This window comes from Drosophila arizonae, chromosome 2, assembly GCF_054131065.1.
Source record: "Drosophila arizonae isolate 15081-1271.41 chromosome 2, UAZ_ARI_1.0, whole genome shotgun sequence".
In the NCBI taxonomy this organism is placed as follows: Eukaryota; Metazoa; Arthropoda; class Insecta; order Diptera; family Drosophilidae; genus Drosophila; species Drosophila arizonae.
This window is the reverse complement of record NC_142922.1, coordinates 10,292,964-10,311,275: the sequence shown is the minus strand read 5'-3', so window position 1 is coordinate 10,311,275 and position 18,312 is coordinate 10,292,964. Positions and strand designations below refer to the sequence as shown.

Genomic DNA, 18,312 nt, shown 5'->3' with positions numbered 1-18,312 from the left:
TTTTTTCCTTTTTTCGATTTTGATTTTTTTGCGACCTGACACTGACCTCGTTGTGATTAGTGATTAGTGATGACAGTGCCTAAAAATAATAGAAAATATTATTATTATTATTTGGCAAAAATACGTCATGCCATTTACATACAGTTACCAAAGCAGAGGCGCCCTATCATGTGATACTACACTCTAATCAGACAGACAACTGTATAGGCTTAATATGTTCAATTATATGCTGAAAGATAATTGTAATTATTGATGAGTTAAGAAATATTTGCTGAACAATATTCAACTCTTTTCTTTTTTTGGGGCTTAATCTTAAGCTTCTTGTATTGGCTTTAAATGATATGTTTGAGTATATATTTATTTCTCTTTGGCTCTACCGAATCAAGACATAGAGACTATTTAACTGCGGTCTCAGATAGGGTTAATTGAAAGAGGAGTCCACACGACAGTTGAAAAAAAAAAAAAAAAATTATTAGGGTAAATTAAAGATGGCGTTTTCTTATTTTCTAGTATTGTAAGACTGACTCTTACCTGGTCTTTCGAATGCAACACCTATGTTTAATAGTATTCATTCAAATTGTAGATCTAATTTTACTATATTTTTTTTTAATGACACGAAGCCTCACTCAAATCCCAAATCGATGCCACGAATAGTCATGAATACTTTCGGAATATTTCTCACCCTAAATTTCGTGTTAGTCATATCGTTCCTTCTACTGAATGTCTACTATATAAGGCAAGCTAACCACCGTTGAATTAAATAAATGCTTCGAAAATCTGCATATAAGTTCGTTTTTATTTCAAATAGCTTAATAAATATTGCACTGCGTTGAAAACTAGGATTATGTATAGTATATAGTATATAGTATATATGTAGGTATATAATTTAAGATGGTATTCGTATTGCACCACGTTGCTCAGTTGAAATTGAAAGTCTTAGGGAGTTCGTCGATATATTTATAAATAGTATACAATTTGAATAATAATAATAATAATCATAATGTTAGTAAATGATTACGTTTCGCAAGATAATTAATTATATGTAGCTCGCGTGGCTTTAATTATCTTGGGAAACATAAGCTGTCATTAAAGTTAAATCGAGATGCTTATTAGCTATATGCATACATATGTATGTGTGTGTTGTGTGTGAGTATGTGTGCTTAGTGGCTAGCTAAGGGATTTGAGTATTCTATTAAAATTCTATGGCAAATACCCCAGTGAGTCCTCGAGCGAGGCGCTCACTGCCCGCATGGATTGGTAGCTGGCCATGCGGCTCCTGCTCACATTGCTGCGTATCGAGGCGGCCTTCTCCAGCGCCTTGATGTTGATCAGCAGATCGTCGGCGCTGCACGCCTTCTGTGCGGAGTTCATGTGCAGTGGGGGCGCTAGGGGCATAATCATGGCACCGCCATTGCCCAGACGATCCGTGCTGAAGGATTCGCGCGCTCGGTACAGGGAACGGCGTGCGGAGACACTCGAATGGCAGCTGCCATTGCTGGCACGCCCATTTAGCTTCTGGCTGTTTATCATCGGCGGGCAGAGACTCTTGATGTCCGTCGTCTGGCTGAGTTTCATGTCCGCAAACACGGCCGCAGCCTCCACGCTCTTCTTCACGCTGAGCGCCTCATGCGGCTGCACGGGCTTGCTGTTGCCGCCGATCGTAAAGAGCTCATAGTCCAGGCCCAGCTTCTCCGACGACTTGCTCTTCCGTGGGGATGCACGCGACTTGTGCTGCGGACTGAGTGAATCCTCGCTGATATTGGCCGCTGCCGCATTGGCGCGCTGCCGGCGATGGCTGCGCTTGCAGTAGCACTTGCTGGCACTGATGCAGCTGTCCGTGTCGCACCAGGTGGTCGTGTCCGAGTGCGTGTTGCCCGAGTCGTGCTCGAGCGTGCTGTTGGGCTCCTCCTCCACCATGGAGCAGTAGCACTTGTCCTCCGACTTGCACGATATCAGCGAATGGCGATTGCCGGCTGCTCCAGCATTGCCGGCCGTAGACTTTCGGCCGTTGCCCATGGCCATGTTGCGCTCGTTCTTCTGGCGCAGCTTGTGGTTCAGATGCTCCGTGCGCAGACTGCAATAGCAGCGATCAGCCGAGGTGCAGGTGCACGATTCCGAATCGTAGCTGCACTCTGAGCAGGAGACGTAACTATAAATGGAGTAAGAATGAGAGAGAGGGAGTGAGAGACTTATTAGCAGGCATTCAACAGTCATTGTGGACAACTCTGTAGACGTTGACTCACCCACTGCTGCTGTTTCGATTGAGTCCCTGCAGTGCGTTCTCGTTGCGCACGACGGACACATCAGAGCCGCTGGTGGTCGCGCGATTGCGTTGATGCTGCTGCGCATGGCTCTGGCTGGTGGGTGGACCAATGACAATGGGTGGTGTCAGGCGGCGCTTGTTGGAGTCCGCACTGCCAGACTGTGACTCCTTGGCGCGTGCCGGCTTGGCCAGCTTGCCGCGACAGGCGCGAAACTGTCCCAGCTGAAACACCTTCTTCAGGCTCTTGGTGCCAAAGAAGATGCTCTTGGATTTCTTCTGCAACAACTTGGGTTTAGTTCCTCATCTGCGAGTGGTGCGCAGCAGCTTACCTGTGAGCCACCGATGCTGGCTTTGCGCTTCTGCTTCTTCTTCTTCTGGCGCCGCATTATGTTCTTGGAGCGCTGAAAGAGCTCATCCTGTGTGAGCGTCACGGCCAGCTTGAGCAGAAACTCCTTGTAGATGGGCTTCAGGTCGTTGAAGGACATGCCATCTGCATCGATAATGGCATAGAGTATCTCGTCCAACGAGTGCAGGTTCTCGTGCAGCCGAAATTCATTGAACAGTTCACTGAAACCAAGTGGGGAACTAGAAGCACAATTCAAACGATGCCAATCAACCAAACCAAACCTTTTCACCGAGGATGCAAACAATGTTAGGCCAAACCGCAGGCCAGCGTCAGCTTGGATGACTTGGATAGCTAATGAGATACCTGAGCTGTCGCTGGCCCCGTTGGTTAGTATTAATACTCACCCTCCTCCACCGCCCAATTTGCCGGAGTTGGTGCGGCGCGCCGCTCTCGACTTGTACCTGGTCAGTCCGCCGGTGTTCAGGAAGCTGCCCGATCTGGGTATGGCCACACGGGTTAGTATATCGCCATCGCCGGCCGCAGCCACGGCGCTCGCGGCGACCAGGTCGCTGATCTTGCGACCATTTGCACTGCCGTTCGGTGTAGGCGTAGAGGGCTTCTTCAGGTGCCCATGGGCATGGCCCAGGCGATTGACATGGCCATTGGTGCACACAATGCTGTTGCTGCGCCCCGAGCCGCTCTTGAAGCCGCCCACATTCGGCGCCGGCACAGGCGGCGCCCGTTTCGTCTTGTGCGACTTGCGTTTGCGCTCCTCCGTCGAGGTCTCGATCTCGGCCGCCTCGTTGATCACGTTGCTGTTCGAGCTGAGCGAGCTGCTCGAGACCCGCTTCTTGCGCGTCGACCGCGAGGGCGTCGACCCGCCCACGCCCATTGGCTTGGGACTCACGCCCGACAAGCTGCCGCCGCTGCTGCGAAACGAGCTGCGCCGGCCACTCATGCTGGGCGCTATCTGTGACCTGGACAGGTAGTTGGAGCTGGTCATGGCCGAGCTGCTAGCAATGCTGACGCAGCTGACTCCATTCTGCTGCCGAGGCGTGCGTCGCTTGGTGCTCCTGTGCGAGCTGGTGCTCACGTGCGCCATCAGGCTCTGGTAGAGCGTCGCCGCAATCACAATGGCATCCTCAGTGCTCTTGCAGATGAATCCGTGGCATTCCAGTATCTTCGGAGCACTCGCCGAGCGCATGACCACCGCAAAGATGGGAGCGTGCATGTGCTCGCTTTGCTCCACAGCCAATTGCTCCATGGCGCTGCGAACAGATAATTGAGAGCTTTATCACACAAGAGATATAAAGGGAAATGAGAATTTTCCAGAATGAAAATGGACAAGTTTCACGGGAGAAACTTTTTTGAATGTAAATCATGCATATATGTATGTAATCAAATATCTATATATCTTATGTCTTGGCAACTTCTGTGCTCACCTTAGCGGCTGGAATAGTGCAGTCTTGTCTATGTTGTCGGGGTCGGTGATGAGCGGTAAAAATGCCGCGCCTCCATCCGAGTCGGAGATGACGAATTTCACTGCTGACCACACGGCGATATTATGGAATGGTGTTATATTCGAATCGCTGTCCTCTTTGCTCGTGTCGGACATGGCGCTGATCTTAATGCGCAATCCTGTGGCACATATATCCAAAGATCCTGATTTCAGCTTCTGCAAAGGCAATCGTATTAGCTGTGGCTATGCTGGTGCATGTTGAATCTCTCACCTTGTTCGTAACCTCAGCCAGGTACAGCTGACGCAGTGGCTCCTGCAGGCCCTGTAAGCTGGTCACCTTGTCCTTGAGCGGCAAGCAGCCGAGGCACGTGACATCGAAGCTATTCGTGGCATCCTTGGCCACGTCGGTGAAGAGCTGCTCGATCTGTGCCTGCACGCTGTTGCTGATGCGCTGCACATCATTCTTGGCCGCCTCGGCCAGCACCTTGGCCGAATCGCTTGACTCCTGCAGGAAGCTGCTCAGCGATCGCGGCTTGTCGCCTGAGGTGCTGGCCAGCTCACTACGTCCATACATGATGATGGAACGTGTGCGGTGCGATCCTCGGGGATCGTCGAGGCGGCTGCTACGCATTGATCTAAATTCGAGAGAAGGGGAATAGTTTTAGGTAATTTACTTTTAAATATATACATATATTGCAGAAATATGCCCAAGATAAAAAAATATATTTATATATACGAGCCCAAACCACTATTAATTCGAACAGCATGTTTTTTTTTGCAGTGCGCAATGTTTAACACAATATATTGTCAATACTACTAAAGATAACACATACCAATTCATTTCGTCTTAAAGATAATTTTATTCTCTTCACGATGAAAAAAAAAATAATGATCTCTTTCCAACAACAACAAAAATATGAGTAATTTACTAAAACGGTATACTTAAGAGATAAGAAAAAATTGACCACTATTAATTCGAATGCTGCGTAATGTGATTTACTATCATACTCAAAACAATAATTTAATTAATATTAGAATTGTGTAACGTCGCCCTTGGCCTGAATTACACATTTGACTCGTTTTGGCATTGATTTTAACAAAGTTTTGCAATCTCTTGAGAAATTGAGTCCCACATCTCTTGCAACTTGATTTTCAAGTCAGCAATATTCCGTTGTGGCTCATTTCGAAGCTGGTTTTTCATTAGCCACCAAATATTTTCAATTGGGCTTAGATCTGGACTATTTGCTGGCCAATCTAAAACCTCCATTTGATTATATTGCAGCCAATTTTTGGTTCCCTTAGCTGTGTGCGATGATGCTCCGTCCTGCTGAAAAGTGAATTCACCGCAATCTGATAGTTTTGGTATTGATGGCAAGAAACTATCTTGTAAAATATTAATATATTTTTCAGCATTGAGTGTCCCTTCAATGAAATGAAGTCTTCCTAATCCCTTAGCAGACATACATCCCCATACCATAGTGCTCGCAGGAAACTTTGTTGTTCTTTTAAGGCAGTCTTTATGTTATGTTTCTGACGCGTTTTCTCGTATCGCCGACACTAACATCAAATTTAGCTTCATCGCTGAATATGATGGTATCCCATTGCCTTTGAGTCCAAGACATCCTTTCCCGAGCCCATTGCAAACGCTTCTTTTTGTGACGAAGCGTAAACAAGGGTTTTTCCTTGGCCTACGAGTAAGATTACGAGTAAGTTATTGGATACGATGCACAGCTAATAACAAAACATACTTTATAAAAACCATATCCAATACTTTTTAATTGCAGTCGAGTCCACTCTCGGTGGACAGTTTTGCCAATTGCCTGCGACCATTCAGAAGCCAAATTTCTTAAAGATTGGCGACGATCAGCCTTAACAATTTTGGCCAGTTGTCTTTTGTCGCGCGGTGTTATTGCTGATGTTCGGCCTCTATTCGCAATGTTATTTTCAATATTCCCATTTTTTTTGAAAATTTTTATCACCCCATGCACAGACGACTGAGGCAAATTTAATTGCTTGCTTATCTCCGTAAGTGTCTTTCCAGATTTAAAATAATCCCTAATCAATACTCTGATTTCTTTACAAATTGGTTTACCACGCACCATCGTTGCTAAACTTTCACTGATCTGCAGCAATTCTAAAATTTTTTTGCATGCTGTATTGTGACATTATTTGCTGATCATAACTAAATAGTGATTCCGTTACATTAGATTCCGTTACATTAGTTGCTTTTGTTTTGCTCTTCTTGAGATTAAGGTAAGCTTACGCAGCGTTCGAATTAATAGTGGTCAATTTTTTCTTATCTCTTAAGTATACCGTTTTAGTAAATTACTCATATTTTTGTTGTTGGAAAGAGAGCATTATTTTTTTTTTTTTTCATCGTGAAGAGAATAAAATTATCTTTAAGACGAAATGAATTGGTATGTGTTATCTTTAGTAGTATTGACAATATATTGTGTTAAACATTGCGCACTGCAAAAAAAACATGCTGTTCGAATTAATAGTGGTTTGGGCTCGTATTAGCGATACGTATGCATGTTAATCATATGTATATATCAACATCGCAAAGAAACTTCTGGAATTTAAAATTTTCTCTTTGTATATACATATATATATATATAAAAAATGAAAAAAAAAACAATAATTATAATTATGTGACAGACTTGCTAGTAACAAACTAATTTGAATATACTTTTGATTTTTATACAAATATGTTCGATATATAGCTGAAACTAACAGTTAATATTCAGCTCAGCGCTTATTTGTTTTTTTTTCTTGCTCATTTTGTTTTTTTCGTGCTCCCATTTTTGTTCACTAATAAAAATTTAAATATCCTATAAAAACAAATTTAGTAAAAACAAATTAAGCTGAGCCCGTGAAATAATATATTCCATATAACTGTGAAAATGTTAATCAATCTGTTATGCATGATATTCAAAGAGTGTACATAGTTGAAAAACTTGTAATTTATCTTGAAACTGATATAAGATATATCAATTGTATAAGATATTTGGTTAATAATTTCATGTAATTTGTATAATATAAAAATAATTATAGTAAAAATTGTATTTTATTAACAATAGATTTTTAAGTACATGCATTTAGTATTTACCCCTGATGCTATATATACAATATCTATATATTCAAACATATATGTACATATATATAATATATATACTAAATAATGCACAAGTAAACTCTTTTACTTTTCCGATGCAAAACAGTCTGCTAATATTGTAAGAGTTTTTAAGTGGTTCTCTCACATGTGCGACAAACGTTGAAAAGTTTTGTGAAAGTTTTGCTGATTAACTCAAATGAGCCACTAAATTTTGCAGATAGATGCATATTAGTGTGTGCGTGTGTGTTAGTACATATCCGTATACATATGCACAGTTCACAGATATACGCACGTACAAATATGTATATTGGCTCGTTATGAATTGCCAATTGGCCACGACAATCATCCTGCTGGAAGAGAAGGGAGCCAGCGAGTTTTTGGAAACAGATGGTAATCTAACGCATAATGGCACATTGTATACCCACTCTGACTCGGGCAGCAGGTCTGGCACAAAGAATGGATCTGACGGGCTATGTTCCCAATAGAAGAAACCATTCCGTTTACCGCTAGCTGACACCAAATCGGAAATGTTTCATTTGGGGAGAACGTTGGCGACGCCAACTACTTTGAATATGAATAGAGATGGGGCCGCCGCCAGAGCTGCGTTCGATCAGCATCGGATGCGAATGGATCAAGTTTTCTTTATTTACACTGTAGTGGAGAGTATGTTCACTGTGCCTCTTATTAAATCATAGACAAACAAAATGTTTTACTGAGAATGAAACTGAGGTTCGAAAAGAACTTTTACTTTAGTTCATATATTATATATTTATATATTATATATTTCTATTCAGTCGTAAATTGAGATTTTGTATTTATTTTAAAAATAGAGCTTCATCAACGGCTTTTATCAAATCATGCGTAACTACAGAATTATTAAATATATTCTATCATAATTGAACTTCTAAGGCATATAACTAATAGAGTATCTAATCTTCGGCTGACTCTGAACACAGCCATACTTTCTGCTCATTTTTTTTTTATTATAATCAATTATGTAGTTCACTAGGCGAATGTGTGTCGCTGCGATCGATGAATATTTATACATTGGAGCAAGTGTCGGTTCAAATATGTTGTCTATAGCTGTTGTCGCTTCTCATTCATTCACAACAGACTCTGCTTCTTCCTCTCCGTCTCTCTCTCTCTCTCACTCTCTTTCCCACTATCTTCGGTTGTATCTGTAAAGCTTTGGCTTTGTAACTGTATATTTGTTGCCTATGGAAATTGGAAACGGTAAAATAAATGTTGGATGCTGCGACAGGTGTGTGTGTCTGTATGTGTGTGTGTATATTTGTCTAAAATTTTGTCGTTTATTTTGTCAGTTTCGAGAACGAAAGTGTCTAATTTGTTGCAGCTGAAAGTTGACTTAGATATAGGTAAAGCTAACACCAATTTTAGTTTTTGAGCATTTAAGAATATCCGAAAACTGAAAAGCTAGGAGGCAACCATATTTGGAGCATTTAACACTCATTATATAAGAAGTGGGTTTTTGCAAAATCAATCGACAAACTTTCAAAAAATTGTTCAAATAAAAGAGTTTTGTTTTTTGAAAATAATTGATGATGTTATGCATAGTTTATATCAAAGAAAAAAAAAAAAAAGGAGAAAATATTTAAAGTCTAAGCAAACGGTGTTTGACTATCTCTCGCTTTTTAGACCTTTGTTATTTTTTGACAAATACATGATAAACCTTGGCTACTAAGAGCTAATAATAAAATATTCTAGTGCCAGACAAAGCCGGGCTGTGCTTTCTAATCTTTATATTAGAAATACGGTAAATATAAACATCATTCGATAGAATTATAGTAATATTTGAATATAATGCCTTGGACACTCACCTGGAATCGTCAAACATTAGATCGATTTTGAGTTTGTATATCGAATTTCGACTGACACTCGAGTTGTTCTCGAGCTGATCGCCGTCCAGAAGTCGAAAGCCGGATGAGTTGCTTTTACTGCTGCTGCTGGCTGGTTTGCGGGAGCGAACCGAATTCATGTTGGGCACAGCCAGAGCGGATTGGGAGTCGATCTTGCAGGAAGTGACCATCATCAAGTGTGGTGGTGTAGTAGTAACAGTGACTGGGACAGTGACTGGAACAGTGACTGGCTGCAGTGACTGCGGCGCATGCCAGTTAAACGCACCTATTGGCAGTTTGTTTGTTTCGTTTGTTTATTTCTGCTTCTGCTTCCTCTTCTTCTGGTTATATCTTTTGTAATTTGTGCTCAATTAGCGGCAAATGAATTCCAATTATGCACATTGAATGTTAATTTTCAGCATTTTTAGCTAAATAATTATTGCACATACACACACATACACAGTTAAACGGAGCTACACTGCACGAGAGTTATGTTTTTTTAACACTTTGCATAGGGCACACAGTGAGATGAGGCTGGGGTCCGATGTCTGCGAGGTGTTTGCCTGGCGTGATGCGGGTTTTGTGTAGCCAATCGTGTTGGCTCATTAATTAGCTGCTTGCCAGCCTGAAAACCGACAATGAAAATAAACAAAAAACAGATTAAAAACTGAAAAACTGAACGAGGCGCATGGAAAACGTGGCTGGGCGGTTTATGGGCTTTTCCTTCAGGAAAAACTATTGCACATTTCAATGTTGTTGTTTTTATGTATTTTATTATTATTTTTATTTTGGTTGTTGCCCGTTTGGCTGATAAATTGCCCCATAAAATGCGATTGTTGTACTGGAAAAATGCTAACAATTTGCACCGCACAACAGTTGCACTCGCACACACACATACACGAAATACAACAAAGCAAACGCGTTAATTCGACGCTGTGTGCGTCGCGGCTGTGGCTGCATCTATTAGATACTTTCACTATAGAGAGATATTTGCTATAATTAGCAAATGCCGTCTGCAGCTAACACACACTCGCTCAGAAATCGGCACTGACATTTACTTTTGCCTTATTCGAACTTCACTTTGGCCACAAAATTAACTGCAGCGCGGAACAGTCAATCACCTGTAGGCCTGAGCCCGCTTGATCCGGAATTCTAATTCGCTCGTATGATTAGAGTACGGTCGAGAAGATCTTTGAGCTATACAGATCTGTACGCGTCGGTTGCCACACGGCGACTGCGCAAACGCGTTGGCTGAAATGTCGAAGCGCGTCTAAAAAGCTAAACTTCAACTTCCATTCGAATATGGCCAAGAAACGAGCCCGCTGACGACTGCGAACGAAGTGAGGTGGCCAAAAGAAATGGCCAAGCTAGGCGGCCAGCAACGTAACTCCAATCTGTGTTCGAGTCTGTAGATTAATGTGTGTGTGAGTGAGTGTGAGTGTGTGCGTGAGTGTGAGCGTGTAAGCACAATAACAATATAAACTCTGGCGTAAGTGGGTAGCTCACCTCTTCATATGCCCCGCATAGATAGATATACCTACATACAGACGATGCTATGCTGTGCTCTGCTCTGCTATGTGCACATGTGTATGTATTTACATGCACATGGCACGCCCTCCTCTCTGTGGTTGTGGAAGGTGTACGAGTGACTCCGCTCGGATTTTCAACATCGCCAACAATCACTTGGCCAATGCTCAATGGTGCTTTATGTGGCCACAACTCCATTATGTTCCCTAACAATGCAAGTATTATTAACACTTGCGCGTGTTTTGGCTGGCCCAGCAATAACAACAACAATAACATGGACAACAGCCACAACAACATGTGAATATGTGTAGCAGCCGGGATTTGCATAGATGAATGGTGCGACATTTACGCAAAGATCTTTGTGCAATGCCCCCCCTCAGCCGGCTGCACTCACTCAATGTCAATACCAAATTCAGTTTCGGAATGGGTCTCGGCTGTTGCAGCGGGGCTGGACCGATTGGATTTGGTTAATCGATGCCCGGTCCCAGTTTTGCCATGGCCATTGCCATTTGCGCAAGCCCAGATCAATGTATGACGGCGTTGGTGGAGACGAGGAAGGCGACGGCGACGGAATTTTCGAAATCAATGACCGTGGTCAAGTTTATACAATAATTACAGCCAACTACTCATATGGCTCCCACTGGACCTGTTTCTGTGCTTGACTATGCAATCTCATAAAATTGCTTTTAATTTTTGTTTCTCTACCCATTCATGTTGGCTTTCGTTGCGAGCAGTCTAGCATAGAAATGAACCTTAGAGGAATATGAATACACTGTTAAAAAAGAATGCTCAGCAAACATTTATTGTATGAATATAAATATATTAAAATAGATATTTGGGAACACTAGTGTTTGAATTAAATTCATACATTCATATATTCATATATTCATACATTCATACACTCATACATTCATACATTCATACCTTCATACATACATACATTCATACATTCATACATTCATTCATTCATACATTCATACATTCATACACTCATACATTCATACATTCATACATTCATACATTCATACATTCATACACTCATACATTCATACATTCATACATTCATACACTCATACATTCGTACACTCATACACTCATACATTCATACACTCATACATTCATACATTCATACATTCATACATTCATACATTCACACATTCATACATTCATACATTCATTCATTCATACATTCATACATTCATTCATTCATACACTCATACATTCATACATTCGTACACTCATACATTCATACATTCATACATTCACATATACATTCATACATTCATGCATGCATACATTCATACACTCATACATTCATACATTAACAATGCATTTATACATAAACATATGCACACATACATACATTCATATCTACAACTATTTGGTTTTATTTTTATACCGCAGGTGTATTTATTTGTATTGTTTTTATGTGATAACTTTCAGCTTATGCTCTGCTATCGCGCTCTGGATCTTCGGTATTATTATAACATAAATTCACTGATATCAGAGTATTCATATTATGATGGTCATTTATCAGTTGACATTTTGAAAACAGAAAGTCGCTTAGTTTCAGTTTAACCCTAGATCAAGAGTGATATTCACAACTATTCGTCGGAGTACGTATGTACATGTTTAGAGTCGAGCGCATTTCTTTTTATGTAGCATTTAAATATGTAGATATTTACATAATTAATTTTGCAATTGATGATCCGCCAGTGATGCAGCCCAAAATGGACTTTTATTCATGAGATAACAGTTCAGAGTTACGACTAATTATATCGCGTATACATTAAACAATCGGTTAATGGCCGTCTATTGTGTGGACTGCCTTAATAAACTCTTACTTTTATGCCAAGCAGCACAGATGCGATGCCAGATGCTGCCTGAAGGTATTTGGAGACGTGCTTCATTCGCATATTTGTCGCTTTTCGCTTTTCTTATTCAGTTTTATTGATTAGTCGAGTGAAACAGTTAACAAGACAATAGGAAAAGCCTTCGGTAGCGATACCGAAGAGGGCATTAAAAACAGTTAGGTTTTCGATTAACGCAGCTATGCAGCTAGAACTTTCGTTTGTCGGTCCATAGAAACGAATCTGATTTTTCCAATACGCATCCATCTCTGTCTGCCTATGCTATACGGCTGCTATGGTTGGGAGCCACAAATGTAATTTAGCTAACAAATAGCACGATCATGCACATCACTTTCTCTGTCCAACTCGGCGGGCTTGTCTGTCTTTAATTGTTTTAGGTTTGTTTTATTTAATCGCAGTGGCAAGCACAACAATTTAAAAATTAGTCATACACTTTACTCTAGCTCCTATGCTCTGTACCTATGCCAGATGCAAGCATGCTTGAAGATACAGATACAGGTACAACAACAACTATGTGTATAGCTAAAGCTAAAGCTATAGCTATAGCTATACAATATAGTACATATATATTGCTGCAGATCCAAACGCATATCTGCTCACACACACACACACGCACGCGCCGGCTCCATTGTGCCAGCAAGCCCCCCTCCGTTGGACTCCCTCGGATACGGTTGATTCCTTGGCTAGTCTCTTGTGTCTAACATTGCGTATCTGACATGCGCTCCAAGCGCACACTGAGGAAAAACACTGCACAATTGCGCCCAAAATGTATTTTTCATACAACTGGAGATGCTTTATCCATATATATATTTTATTTATATGGTCTATAATTTCAAATCAATTGTTTATTAATTATGTAGTATAATCTTCAGTCACTCAACTCAACTAGCTGATATTTTAGTTTTTTTTTTCAATATTTCAGTATTATATCATAAATGCATAACTTGCTTGAAATAATTTGTAAATAATAAACTTCTCACATTGCTATCATAGTTAGCTTTTATATAATCAGTTCTGCCGACTTTCAACTGAAATTATAGCACAATTAGGCTTTTGTATGAAAGGCTAGATTTGGTAAGTGCTGAGAGCTGCAGCAATCATGCTTCTTATCATGATCTGACTTTCTTTTGGCATATAGCCCAAGTAGCTGCGGTTGTTAAAATTTGGGTTGACTTCGAGCTGCGAGCCGCGAGCCGCGAGCGTCGGGCATTGCATCACGAAAAATGCTCCACAACAATTGTCACATTGTGCTATGCGTTACGGCATGTCTCTATTACTTCTTCTGCTTCTTCTTCGTGTGCCCCATACCCCCCTTTCTTGTCGTGTGTCTTCTTCATTTTCAACACGTTTCCACTATTTAACAATAACAATACAACATTCGTGCAAGTCAAGCGCCGTTGCCACGGAGTTGGGCATATTAAGAAAAATTAACTTGGCGTAGTTTTTTAGTTTGAATACAATTTGCGAAAATGATTTTACAATGTTTATAAAACTAAAAAAAAAAAACTATTCACTTTATAGATAGTGAAAATGTGCGATTCAAAGGTTACCGCACAGTGACACATAATGGCATTGTTAACTAAATAGGTTTTACTTAGCTAAACGTGTCTATGGACGATGTTGGTCACAGCTATTAGGATATTCATTTGAGTCAAGTGAAGTGTAAACTGGTTTGAGAAGTGAGTGAGTATATATAAAGCCATATGTGGAGCATAAGAAGAGACCACCTAAAGAAAGGCTAGCTTGAGGCAAACCTATTGTTTATTTATAAATCAGTTTCAATTGGCTCTACCCACCTAGCTAAAAAAAAGAATCCTCAAACAAAATTTAAATATCAAGCACCTTTGTAGACAAAGTTGTGTATATACATATACTTATATGTACCCTCTTTTTTAAGTCCAATAAAAAGCACTAAATGTCCGCAGTTGATATATTTGCCAACTTGAAAAATTTGGAGTAGACTCTGTGAAACATAGCTGTACCTAGGCTGCGGCTCATACTCATAGTTTAAAGACTTTGTTAGGTTTGGCGAACAATGCGCCCATAAGGTGAGCATTACGGCGTAGATAATGAAATCCAACATAGAAATTGCTCAAAAAAGCGTGACGCGTGCCGTTGCTGATGAACTCTGCGCCATAAATTGCCAAGAGCCAGCACACTTGCATACCGCACAGCCATATATATGTATGTACGTGGTATATATACGTATTACAACCTTAGCGGTATTTGCTAGACGCAACAAAAATTCTTATGGAAATTCAACATGTTTTATTGCTTATAATTGCCTGCTGAAAAGAGATTTTCGTTAATTCTGCTTCTTCTTTATTATTTCGTTTGCCTGGTAAATTTTCAGGCAATTTTCATCTTCTTTCTTCTGGGTGCTAAAGCGACTTTCATTTATTTCGGTCAGCCGAGTTCAAATGGCGCGTGCTTTGTGGGTCAGTGGTGTTCCACACACACACACACTCACACATACACATACAAGCAAAGAACGAGAGGAGGTGGCACTCGCCTCTTGCTGAAAAATTATATAGAAGTTGGAGTGCTCATTGACACCATCAGATTGTTGAATTTAAATGCTAACTGTTCTCTTATTGTTCGTCTCTCAGTGCCGTTCCGTTGTCGGCAGCCAACTTTGCTGTTAGATATAATCATAGCTCAAGTGCGGACTGTGGATCGTTTAACACAATTCAGGGAAAGTTCTGCGCTCGCTCAAAATAATTGAATAATTAATAACTCACATGAGTCATGTGAAAACTGTTGTCGAAAGAGATAAATCAGATTTATGAGATGTGGAAAGATTCTCGGTATTAGGCAGTCGTTATGCATATATGATATATGTATATGTATATGACTTCGTCTAGTAGGTCGAGGACAGCTGCTTGTGATTATAAAAAGGAATCCTTAGTTAATGCAGGCATTTGTAATAGAGTGGGGCATAACAGTTAGCCAATTAATGGCAGGCCATCGTGCAGGCACATGTTTGATTAGCACATTCAAGCAGTTAAGTAGCAAGTAGCTTGATCAAAATACAGTTAAGTAGCAGTAAAGTGGTGATTGGAAATGTCTCGACGTGCCAGCAAAACTCGTAATTGTATATCTATAGCTTCTCCGCTTACGAGCGAGCCAGCGTGCGTCTGTATTGATGCGTTCTGGCAGCCCCGCCGGCAAGGAGTTATGGCTCTGACCCACCTTTAGAACTGGATGCGATGGCAACCAGTTGCAGTTGCAGTTGCGCAGCTGCCGCAAACGGCGCATCGATGCTCCAGTTTCTCAACCACAGACCTGTCACGCAGCCGCCGAGAGGAGAAAATCGGAAAATAATTGCATGAAAACTCTAGATCCCTGCTCGAAAGAAGCGCGAACAGCAAATGCGGCCAATGAACAGACGAAGGGGGGCAGCAACAGGGGCTGGGAGTAAAGCTGAAGCTGAAGCTGATGCTGAACGAGTTCAGCAGGAAAAATGGCTTTGTCGATCTTGATACTATTGAATGTAGGCAACATAAGAGATCCCGCTAATCGAATGATTGTATTTAAGTCTGCATTAAATGTGGCACTTACTTCTGGTACCAAATACAGGCACAAGTACAGTTAACAAGCGCTGCAATTGGTAAGAGACTTGTCGTTAATGATAATGGCTAATGACTAATGGCTAATTAAATGAACTGAGGTAAGAATAATTGCAAAGACAAGCAATTCTTTCTGCACAGAATGCGCGATTGACTTCGAGTGTGATTGACATTAAATTAAACAATTTTTTTTATATAATAAATACAATTAAATATATGAATTTCAATGCTGAGTGTTATACAATATATTTGCAATAATAAATTATTTGATATTTATATATACTACTATAGAATATATATATATTTTCAAGCTTCTTTTGGCATGGTTGAAAGCCAAGGAATGATATATATTTGGGCGTATGTGTAATATTCTTTGTGAGCTTTAATTACAGGAAATATAATTAAGTAACTATTTTTCTAGAGTTGAAATATTGAATACAAAATTTGTGAATAGTAATTTAACAATTTATTTGATATGTAGATATAAATTATATTTATATATAGCCAATTAGCCGGCTGGTCATATGTGCAATATTTAAATTGAAATTTCTCTTTCTCGAAATTTCTTCTGATAAAATATCATGTTGACTTACTTAATTAGCATTGTAATTCCCACATAGGCTGTCAATATCCATCTTCAAGCTGTGGCGGCATTGATAAATGCTCAAGTTCATGAATAATTATGCATTAATTAAATTTCGTCAAACACAATTCTGTAGTCTGGTTAAGGTTCTTCTTGAATACACACTGATCTAGCTGAGCAGAGCAGGCTCTCGACTCGGTTAGCTCTTTGGGCAAACGAAATTGACTGCCATGGAAACTGCAACCGAAACAGCAACCGAAGCGCGTGAAGCCAATAACGAGACTAACAGCTCGAGTGCAATTCGGTTGAGTTGAGTCCAGAGCACCGTCCAGAGACGGCCAAAGCGCCAGCTCCATGTCAAGTTTTCAGACTCGGCCGTGGCTTCGGGTTATGTGCAGACTGCTCGTAATCTCGTCACGCATTTGCCCAGTCGCTGGAGGCGCTCAACTGACGCTTGGCGGCTGTTAGCGCCAGCTGATGCGGATTAGCCAAATCTTATGTCGGCGTCGACAGCTGTAAGCCCATAATTAAGACGCAAATAGCCCGCATTTAAATATTTAATGTCAACACTTGCAGATATTTGGATTTCAGTTTGACTTCCTGCAGCGACACCTATGCCCATTGCTGTTCCCTTCCTTTTCCTACTTGGAGTCCATACCTGTCCGGACCTGTCTGCCTTGACCGACGATCTCGATCAACGAAGTCGCCGCCAAAAAGTGGTTAAACCTGCGTGGGTATTGCCCCAAATTTTCTTGTGTGCTCATTTGGGCTCGTCCCAGTCAGTGTACGAGTATTTGACCAATATTTGAGTGAACCGTTAGACAGACGCGCTTGGAGCTCAAGGCGGCCTGGTCATATTAATATATGCCTGGCCCGGACTAGCTAACTTCATCAATACAAACGGCCACCTGAATGAAAACAGGTTCTGCACGCGCACTCGCACTCGCCTCGAAATGGGTCAATCTTTAAGAATGCTGCTGTCAGAATCTTTGGCGGGTGCAGCTCCAAGCGAGTGACGGTCTTTGATGTTGCAGTCCCAGCTCCTGGCTGGCTCTTCGTTTCGTTCTTTCGTTTTGGCGTTCCAGGGAATTGTGTCAGTCGACCAAGGCGGCAGCATGGAATACTTTATTGGGAGGATGAGCAAACAAGAAGAAGACTCTCGGCAGGCAGATTTCGTATACAGGTCTGCCTTGTTTCTAATTGGGCCAGCACCTTATTCATTTGAATAGCCCCATTAATTTGTTCTAATTTCTTTCGATTGCAAATTGGGCACTGGTACTCTGCTAAGGCTTTGAATCTAAAAATTCTTTACTTTTACCTTATTCAAATACGAATTTTATGAAAATTTTGTTGTTTCTACAAAATCTATAAAATGCTTTAAATTATACGTAAAAATAAGATATGTATTAAAAAAAAACGATATATATTTAAAACAAAAGAGAACCTTGCTGTCCAATAGACTTTAAACTACGAAACAATATGCTGACTAATTCAATAGCAGCTATAAAACTATCTTTGTTGATTGTTTAATTGATAACATACAAATTTTGGCCCGTGACAGTGACATTCAAACTGTGCTCTTGAAAATATGTATAAATACAGACAGGAAGCGTATTTTTTAATGAATCGGTTATACGTGACTCTGCATATATTTCCAATTTTGCTAAGTTTTCACGGGCACTGATAACGATTGGAAGCAAGCGGCAAAGCAAACATTTATACA

The 18,312-nt window shown here is 40.8% G+C and overlaps 1 protein-coding gene across 7 annotated transcripts; it reads right to left on the bottom strand.

Moving 5' to 3' along the window:
- Positions 1–783: 783 nt before the first annotated feature.
- On the bottom strand, positions 784–17,034 carry LOC108609347 (uncharacterized). Of its 7 annotated transcripts, none has more exons than XM_089462368.1 (8): positions 16,600–17,034; positions 9,022–9,664; positions 4,340–4,703; positions 4,052–4,284; positions 3,014–3,877; positions 2,593–2,890; positions 2,244–2,536; positions 784–2,149 (listed from the first exon to the last, which is right to left on the bottom strand). In XM_089462368.1, exons 2-8 carry the CDS (start codon positions 9,231–9,233, stop codon positions 1,201–1,203), a joined length of 3,213 nt encoding a protein of 1,070 aa, XP_089318494.1. In that variant the 5' UTR covers positions 9,234–9,664; positions 16,600–17,034; the 3' UTR covers positions 784–1,200. The 7 variants fall into 7 exon arrangements, with proteins under 7 accessions (XP_089318494.1, XP_089318495.1, XP_017856612.1 ...); XM_089462369.1 differs by having other exon boundaries at positions 2,593–2,848; positions 16,600–17,033; XM_018001123.2 differs by having other exon boundaries at positions 2,244–2,539; positions 16,600–17,032.
- Positions 17,035–18,312: the final 1,278 nt, after the last annotated feature.